Genomic DNA, 10,002 nt, shown 5'->3' with positions numbered 1-10,002 from the left:
TTTTGTTGGCTTTTATATTCTGGAGAAGTTGTTTCTCAATTAGACTCTCCATCAGTGCACCCTATAACTTTCCAGCTGAAATGAAAACATGTTCAGCTAGTTCTCTTCCAACGATGAAACAAGCTGAGGGTTCTTCTTTGGATACGGGCCACAGTTGATGAAATAAGATAATCAAGAAAACAAGCTGGCCGTGTTATTTAGCCTTCTTTAAAGACAGGATGGGGACATCCTTATCTACAGTTCAGTGAAATGGACCCACGCCATGTTGAGTCAAGCAGCCATTTTATCTCACTTGAACACATTAAAGCAAGACAGCAACCTGAGGAGCTTATCTGGCAGCGCTGCTCATCAGTGCTGCTGCTGTGGCCTCAGCAGCCACCTCCAGTGCTATTTAAAAACCAGTTTGGAGGGATTAATATGGCTTTAATTTGACTGCTGACTGTTGGCTCAGCTGCAACAGAGGTGAAAAAGTCAAAAAAGGCAGAATGATTGATCATTTTTTGGTTGCTTGAATAAGAAGAAAAATTCCATTGAGTAACAGTTTGCTTTCATGTTTTCATGACTTATCTGAGTTCTAACAAATGAAGCGTTTGATAGACAAGAATTTTTCAAATGTCCTTGTACTGAAGTACTTGAAGTACTTTTTGGGTTTGATGGGATGAGCTGCTTGCGTTTGTACATTGTTGTTTTTAGCCGGGCTGTATGTTAGTGAGTGGCTCGCCATGAACAGTCTCGCCCCTCCCTGACCACAGATTAACATCCACAAGGGGGCAGAATGCAATTCAATTACAGTTAAACGACACACTGATCAACCACTCCCTCCAAAGCCGCTAAAAGCCTGAAGGTTGTCCAACCTCTCAGTTTGATCAGTCTTTAGAGAACAAAATCAAGCCAAGTGCGTAACAGTGAGATTAATAGATGATGAAAAGAGAGAGATTCAAATTTTGTTCTAAAGTTCAGGAAGCTGAACTTCAAAAGGGACTGCAACTACTGGTGGATCCTCTTTTAGAATACCAAAAATACTCTTAAGTTTAAAATACTACTGGTACTATTAACTTTGTATCTTTAAGTAGTCTCATTACTGTTGTTAGCAAAAAAAAAAATGTTACTAAATGACAATGTGGTACACAAGCTGATATTTGTGAACTGTTATAAATGTATTCTTATAAAGAAGCTAATCTATGATAAACTTACATTAAATAGTTGTGTTACTTGGAGAACTGGTCTCTCAATAACAGTTTACAGGGTAAAGACACCATGGATGGGAGAGAACAAGAGCTTCATCCTCTACATCTGGATGAAAAAAAGTATCTGGGATGGGATCCAGCAAAGCTATTGAGTTTAGAGTTTAAGCTGCATTTCTTTTTTACTTAGTATTTCGCCTCTCAGCAGCAGCAGCAGCAAAGTGACTCAAAGTATTTTCCTGCAGCAGCAAAAAGCTTGGAGGCAAGAGCTTAGACACAACAGAATTCATAAGCTGCTTATTCATCCTGATTTTTGTTAGCTGTCTCTGAAGGACACTGAATATTCACTGTGGTTTGATTTAGGGAGGAGGCTGGTGAGATATTCCAAGGTTTAAGGATAATTCAATAGTTTTTTTCAGGTTATTCTGAATTATTTAATTGAAGGAAAGTATTTTGCTTCCCAGGCAGTTTTCATTTTTAATTAGAAAAGAATACATCTCACTCCCTCTTCTAGCAATATTTCCATCTGGACTAAAGCGATGAGCCGGCCAACCAACACCCCTGGAGCGATGCAGCGTATAATGCTTGAATAACAGAACTGAAGATTTGAGCTGATTTATGTGACTCTCGTTGATAAGACACTATCATTGAATTAATCACCCAACAAATGGGGACAATTTAATTTTGGATGATGAATGAAAAAGAGGGAAAATTTCCAACCAAAAGCCTGGACTGTTATTTCATCAGCATACAAATGTTTTATCGATTCATCTCTGTTTCTTTATTGCAGAATTAGAGAGGATTGTTTGGTACAGTCGAGGACGCTCCACAGACCTATGCTTCTATTTGGAAAAACAAACTGAAATTTAACAGCTAATCAGAGTTATGGACAAATATAAGAGAACAATCCTGATTCTGGAGCTCATAATCAGTCCAACTTGATCTCTAATGTTTTTTGTATTGAATCTTTTAACTGCTAGCAGCCAATGTGTATAGTTAAAGACCATAGTCAGTTAAAAAAAAAAAAAAAAAGAGTATAAAAAGGCGTCAGTACAGCGTATCAGTAAAAGGTCTGATGAAGCTATAAATAAATGGATTAAACACTCAGGCAATTTGCATTTGACACAGATTTTTCAATGTTGTTGAATCGTGGATGGATTTTTGAGTGAATCATTGTTTGGGCTGGGTACGATATAAGACAGAAAAACCAGTTCAACTCGCACATAATCTCAGAGGCAGGCTTCTTGTCACTGTTGCCTAGCAACCGTGGGAGCTACAGAGCCAAATCCCCACGGTGGTGAGCTGATGTTGAATTAGGTGGAGTGGGGGAAAAGAAAGGAAATCTTTGGGAGAGACGTGTCTGTAGCAGGCACAGGAGGAGGCAAAGATGTTTAGCTGTTCATTTCTTGTTTTTGGATGTGTTTAATATTGACCTCCTACTGTATGTAACACAGTCGATCTGGGTGTTGTTGTAGCCTTTCTTTGTTTTTTCGGGCTGGTGAGAATAGGACTTGAAGGTCTAAAAAAACAGGATAGCAACCCGTTCTGCTGCACCGCTGACACACAAAGCCTACTCACTCTTTTCTATTCTCAGAAGAAGATACATAATCCAATTTTTTCTCTAATCCTTACAGGACAACAAACATTTCAGAGTTTCAAATCACATGAAAACAGGCAGGAAGTCTTGCAGCAGTAACAGAAGAATTTGTTTCAAGATACACACAGGAAGCATTTTGACAATCAGTATTGGGAAAATTCCCCATCCAGCTGAGCATATCTGCAGTTCTCTTGTGCAACTGCAGTGGTGCTGCTGCTGTACAAATGTCGTCTGTGCTGTGATTTGCATTTCAACCGCAGTGAGATTGAGAACATAAAGCAGTGCACAGCAGGTAGGCAGCAAAGATGGCGTTGTTGCTGCTTTCCTCTTTGCACCTGCATACAGATTGGTTTAATGTGTCCCATTCATTTGACAGAGAGTTAATGTTAGAGCAGATTTTTGACAGGAGAGTGGCACGCTGATGGGGGATATGCAAGAAATTGTGGGCTTGAGTCACCTGCAGATTAGACCTTCTGCTCAGCTCGTCTCTAGACAATAATCACATAATAGCACTGCGACTGATGGTGTCTGCAGTGCTTACAACTGCTTAATTCCATTGTTGCGGTCAGTATCTGTCCTGGTCTGTCACTGCATGGCTAGCTTTCGTATTTCATGTAAATTGGCATGTCCAAGACTTGAACTGCTTTTTATGGACAAGACTGATCAATTAATTTTATTATTTCATTTAACAGCAGAGAAAATGCAGACATTTCCTTGGATGTAATGTGTATGACCTGCAGAGGCTACTCTGCAACAAATCATGTTAAATCTACAACCACATGATCTGTCAGAAACTGTAAGGGCAATAATGTGTACTGTCAAGTATCTTAGCTGTTTCATAAAAGCCCTGCTCATGGTGAGGGCACCAGACTTCCCCTTAGATGAAATATGACAGAGTAACTTAATATACAAGTATATGTGCATTTTTGGAGTTTGTTCCAGCCTGGATGATAGCCTTAGACTTAAACAATCTATTGACTTCAATCACTCATCATATCCGCATAATGGATTCTGTTCACTGTCTTACCTCTTTGTGGGTGTAATAACTCAACATTTTGTTTGTCTTTTAAGGTCAGAAGTTTAAGATTCTTGGCCAATACAAGTTCAAAATCTATTTTGCAAGACAGACTGGAGAACAAATTACAGGACACAACCCAAGACTATGACACTAGCGAGACAAAGATATGATTAAAAATATAAGCTTGTAAATTATTCAAGTCTGAGGAGTCTCAGATGAAAAATTCCAAAGCAACTCAATAAACCTAAGAAAATACACAAACTTTATTTTGGGTGGTTAGCACTGTCGCTTCACAGCAAGAGGGTTCCTGGTTTGAATCCGGGTACCCTGACTTCCTCTCAATATCCCCCCAAAAATGTATTGGTGACTCTGAATTGTCCCTAGGAGTGAGTGTGACTCCTTGGTTGTTTGTCTCATTTGTCTCTGTGTGGTCTTGTGATGGACTGGTGTACCCCACCTCTCGCCTGATGACAGTTGATATAGGTTTTATAGCTCGCTTAGACCTTGCATTGGATTAGGAGGGTATATAAAATGGGATATGGAGACATATTGTAGCTTTACCCTCCCTCCTGTTGATATGAGCCCTGGATTGCAAATCCAGGGACTTTTTTGATATACTGACACTTTTGAGATCTCAGAATTTTGTTCCTTTTTATTTTAGGACATCTATACTTAGTAAATATTAGTATATTTCTCTATCTCCTCACAGCAAGAGTTGCAGCAAACATGGACAAAAGCCAGGGCTTATTCTTTTCTCGACTGTATTACATCAACACATCTGGTTCTCCTTAGTCTGATGTCTGCAGTGTGGATATTTGAAGATTTTATATAAACATTTGTATTGTAATTGTTTGTAAAGTCATATAAATGCAACCAAACAATGCATTTTCACCTAGTTCTGAAAAATATCTGTTGCATTCCTCCTTTGATTTTCCAAACATGCTTTAATTTAAAAAAAAGTCCAATATCGTCCGCTTTCTAGCAGATATTACTGGAATTTTTTATGAAATATCTAAAATACACCATGTAGAATAATATATAGTGCAATGTGTTGACTTTTCACCCATGCAGACTTCTTGTAGTAAACATTACACAATGCGTATTAGATCGCTAAATGGTATCCGTTGTTATTTACTAACATTACAGTCACTGTTTACACGTTATTATCTATTTTTTAAGCAAACATAATTCAGTAGAGATAAGGCTACTCCCAACATGTGAGCAAACAGCTACCGCAGAAGGGGGAGTTGTTCACACCAACCAACAATTTGTTGGACAGTTTTAAAAACATTTATGTGCTTTAAGCTTCATTGGCCACGCTTACTCACATCAAACACGTCCTCCTATCTAATTCGTCGGAAAAATATAAATTTCATTATATATTTAACCCCAAGTCGTGGTGCATTGGCAGTTGTCTGTTCCGTCCACCCTCCCGCTGCGGTTGCAAGTGGTACGGTCCATAATGTGAGGCGGCACCGTCCCCCTCACTTCAGTTTATGGTAAGTCCGTGACTCCGTGTCCACCACCGCTAAATTGAAGCCGACAAACGGCTTTACTCCGCCGTTAGGTACCGTGATGCTCGGGAGATCCATGAAGCGCAAGGTTCCTCACCATGTTTGTGTCACCGCACGCAAATGAAAGTTGGTTTTATCTCGCCTGCATATCTCATTGACAGTATACACGCAGCAGTACAGTCCGTATGACAGAGGGTCCTCCGCTGTTTCTCACCCGTTGTTTTTAAATTATTTGACGGTTGAGAAGAAGCAACCGCTGCAGCCTCAGGGAGCCGAAGTAACAAGCCGCGACCGCTTGAAAGGTGCCGTCGCTGGGCGCTGCGTGGAGGGATGCCCCCAGTACGGAGGACGATGTCTGATCTTCGAACCCGGGCGGAAGGTAAGTAGGAACTGTTATGACCGGTTTCTCGTTTCTTTGAAATGCTTCATAGAGCATGTCCACCATTGTACGAATATTTCCTTGTTAATGCAAGAAGGCCGGCCGGCTGCTTTCTTGAAGTGGAAAGAACTTGCTAGCTATAGCTGTGATTCAACGGTTGCCAACTGGCGTCAGGACTTGAAAGTTTTTTTACAAAGGATGGTCCGGGATGATGGCTCTTACAGACTAAATGTAACCTATAGCCTATCGATAAAGTTATCCACGAGTGAAAGTGAGAGTCGGCTGCCATCTCTACATTTGAGATGAAACGGGTTTCCAAGACTAACGCTGTGTCATATTGATTTTTGTACTTTGAGAGTGAAACAAGTGTAAGATGGACCTGACCCTGCTGAACCTAGCACCCATCAAGACTGAGGCAGCCATGTCCAGCCCCCTTCCATCATCTGATAACACAGGTGAAGTTGTTGCTCTTTCACAGTAGCCACAAGTAGTCTGATAGTGATCACAAGTGTTAAGGAAATGGCATCTGCAACAGTGTGGGTCCAATAATACAGCTATTGTAATTGGGCTGGGACCCCTATTCCTTCACTGCACCAGTAACTTTCCACTGCATCTTAGCTGTGTTTGCCAGGGAACCAGGATGCGGACACTTAAGTGATTTGGATGCTCATAAGAGGGATCTGTTTTGTTTTGGGCTTTGGATGCTGCTTAGTAGATTTGGGCTTCAAGGTGTGTCTGTTTACCCAGACGAGCACCTATGGCTGTGCACTTGCAGGCTTACGACCGGTTGCAGGTGCACAGTTGATTTGAGTTTCTTTATGAAGTCTTTAAATCCCCCTCATCGCTGTCCTGTGGCTTACCCTGACCTCTGACCTCTCAAGACAGGGGCCGAATTTATCTACAGTGATCAATTTCGGTCCCCATTGTTTACGATGCTTGCTGCTTGTTTCTGTTTCCCTTTGCTGGAAATGCACAGCGCTGCTTTGGTTTAATTTTGCATGGCTCAAGTTTGATTTATAACTGCCGGTCCAGTGTAATATCTCAGTCTGACTTATTGCTGTTGAGTATATTATTTGGCTGCTACAGAAAGCAGCTGCCCTGTTAAAGTGAATTCTTTTGATATTTTACTCACAATGTTAGATCAGGCTAACATTGTCTACAGCGGTTCAGTGTGCTTACCAGCAATTTTGCGGTGTTTGACAGCGTCACTCAATAAGTGTTCGCGCAGGGAGTGCTTTTGAACGGTGTCCTTCGTGGAAGTAAATCGTGCAGCAGAGAGAAATGCATTTTTTTAAGACACACGCAAGTTGATTTAAAAAATTCAGTGTTTGTGAGCATGAAGAACTTCACAAGTCTCTGCAGATGAGTTAAAAAAAACCTGAGAGCTTGACAGCTTATCCATAATGGGCAACAATCCATTCCACTGATAAGCTTTACATTGATTCTTTTTCTATAAATTACAAATGCATATTGTCTGCATGCTTTTAAAAAAAAAAAATGTAATATAGTATTGATGAGTCTTAGATTTAAAATAGTCTTTTAAAGTTTGTCTCCACCAGTAAAAACTATATGATTTGGCAAGCATTGGTGTTGCTTTAAGGGACTTAAAAGGGGCAATAAGAAAAGAAAAAGATGTTTTGTGAACAGTCGATAGGTCATGTTGCACCAGAGTATGCTGGGAATATATACTGGCTTAAATTACCTTTTTTAGTCAATAGATTTCTACAGATTTTGATATCAAGCATCTATTGCTATGTTGTTGATAAATGATCTTTTTTCCTATGACTAAAAATATCCTCTAGCTGTGATTATCAGCCATAATTTAACATTAATATGTTTCTGGCTACCGTTGTACATTTGCCAAGTATAGAAAGAACAACACGACCCATGATGCACTAGGTTACCCAAACTGATTTATTTGTTGTGGTCCATCACAAAGCTGACGTACTAGCTGGTTTCAGCTAGTCATCCTAATATACCTTTTGGAAAAGAACAGGTGTTTTCAGAAACACTCATGACGCATATATCTTTAACTTCCTACAACAAGAAAATTTCTGATCAATGAAGCTGAACTTGGAAAGCCAGTCAATGAATGGAAGCTCTTATTTTTGACTGTTTTCATGCCTGCAACCCATTTATAGCTCCCAATATGTGATACTGAGTAGACCGGACTTTTCGTTTATACCACACCCGGACAACTTGGAGTACCACTGGATGTTGATAACAGGGATAAGCCTGCAGATTGGCAGCTCATATCAAGTAATTTTTCCTCACTATGGGAAACGGCATCCACAGAGCTACAGCCTTCATGTTAAAAATGGCAAGTTTTGAATCATTGAATAAGGCAGACTTGATTGTGGTTATTTCGGTGACGGTTTGGAAACATCTACAGACACCCTGGATATTTTTGTACGCTGTCTGATACAGTTGTGATTCATTTAAAGGAAAACTAATTATTCTGAGTGTCCATTACTGACATGTCATCCAGGACTCAGACCTGAATTTCATGTGACATAAAAAGTTGCCGAATGTTGACGATTTAGGGAGTACTGCGGGTTTGATTTCAGTTCCAGTTTCCAGTGAAACCAGTGGCTGCCTTTTCTTTTTTTTCTTCCTTTTTTTTGTGCCATTCTCACTGGAGATTTCTGAAGTTGGTGGTAGTTTTGTTTGACTTGATTTTTAAATTGGAAAGCAGTTTGTCATCTTGTCTGTGCACCCCAACAGAAATGGTGATGTTATTCTGTAGAGGCTCCAGAGCGTCATGCTGGTAGAAATCTAAATAACTGAATTCTAACACAGCTTCTGTCTAAAATTGTTGACCTCTACAGCTGCTGCAGTCCGAACGGACTCAACACAAAAATTATGCTGCAGCTATTGCTGTCACACTTACTCTTGATACAAACTCAGTTGAGCTTTTCACTTGTGCATAATCTTTTCTCTGTGCTTTGTTCAGGATAAGAGTGTCGCGGTTTATCTTCGAAGCCATCTTTGTAAATGCTGAATTTGATCACCTCATGAGCTGCCAGGTTGATGAATTTCGATGCAGCTTTGCCATCAGCTTCATGGTTCTGCTACTTCCATGTTGTGCTCAGTCCCACCCCTGTTCTGCACCATTTCTTGTTTTTATGAAAGTACACTCTCCACCCTTCAGTTTGATATTTTAATCACCACGGCGCATCAGGCAGGCTTCCATCTAGAAAGGGCAGCCCTCTGCCAGGCTTACCACCTAATCCATCAGCAGTCTGTCCGTCAGCTCTCCGTGCTACACACCCCTCAGACTTGGCCACCACGTGCCGCTCTACTCTGTTTTCTGCTTTGTGGAAACATCCAACGTCGCTGCCAACCTGGCTAAATGTACTGCCAAAATAACCCTATCTAGTACACTTGGAATATAGGTGACTTCATAAGCTATTTGCATTTTCAGTGCGTGAATCCAGCAGTAACTGACAGGCCCCTTAAGATTCTTATCTCTCCAATCTGAATTTCCATGATTGTTTGAAGGGGCTCGATACCTGCTGCCTACAGTGTTTAAATGGGGGAAGCTGATCGACAGAGGCCACACAGGCTAAGATTAGACATATGGCACCAAGCATCTTGTTGTCTCTCTTAGCTGGCATGCTTATCTGCAGCCTGGAAAGATTCCTTCGCTCTGTTTACAGTAAAGTTGGAGAAAGGCAGGTGAACCTGTCTGGTGAGGATGACTCCATTAAAGGACTAAATGCTTGTCTTTCCGTGTCAGCTGATTCACATCATGGGTGATCTTCATTTCTGATTGCCAGCATCCTAGTTCCGTGTGACACAAAGTAGCCTTTCCTTTAAGCGTCGTACCTTTCTGTCAAAGTTTTTTTTTTTGAAAGAGTAAGTGAAGCAGTATGTTTTCCCTCTGTAGCATTTCAATAACACCAGCTAAGCCTCAGTCTATCTGAATAGTGGTAACAGCATGGGGAGGGAGACTGGAGGGGGATAGACTGCTCCCTTCTGAAGGGATCCTGAGCTGCCCATGTGCCTGGCGGATCACTGGCTGATAATAATGTGGCACAAAAGCCCAACATGCCACTAAATCCCTTGTCTGGGGCCGCTGGTGTGTCATATCAAGTCCCCTTGGGCCTCTCTGCTCTATGTACAGGCACAAGACATCTCCTCTTCTTTATTTTCCACTTCATGTCTCTCCTTCCTCACTAACCTGCATCCAGTCTAATATGCGTGTCTTCGGATACTCAATTTAACCCACGTCAGTGATTCTCTGTCTCCAAGACAAACGGAGGAGGGGGAGATACAGAAAACGCTCCTGCGAATGTGTTCCTAAAGAG

General features: G+C 41.0%; 1 protein-coding gene across 5 annotated transcripts in view; it reads left to right on the top strand.

Moving 5' to 3' along the window:
- Window positions 1-5,279: 5,279 nt before the first annotated feature.
- atp8a1 (ATPase phospholipid transporting 8A1) overlaps window positions 5,280-10,002 on the top strand; it is a 90,656-nt gene continuing 85,933 nt past the window's right edge. For 4 of the 5 annotated variants that reach the window (XM_075481803.1, XM_075481800.1, XM_075481804.1 and 1 more), the window contains exons 1-2: window positions 5,280-5,692; window positions 6,049-6,147. In XM_075481803.1, the coding sequence (XP_075337918.1) occupies window positions 6,066-6,147 (82 nt within the window). In that variant the 5' untranslated portion in view covers window positions 5,280-5,692; window positions 6,049-6,065. The remainder of the gene's footprint in view (window positions 5,693-6,048; window positions 6,148-10,002) is intronic. The other variant, XM_075481802.1, reaches the window with a different exon arrangement.

Source organism: Odontesthes bonariensis, chromosome 13, assembly GCF_027942865.1.
Source record: "Odontesthes bonariensis isolate fOdoBon6 chromosome 13, fOdoBon6.hap1, whole genome shotgun sequence".
Lineage (NCBI taxonomy): Eukaryota > Metazoa > Chordata > Actinopteri > Atheriniformes > Atherinopsidae > Odontesthes > Odontesthes bonariensis.
The sequence above is the reverse complement of the archived record's forward strand: the minus strand, read 5'-3'. Positions and strand labels throughout refer to the sequence as shown.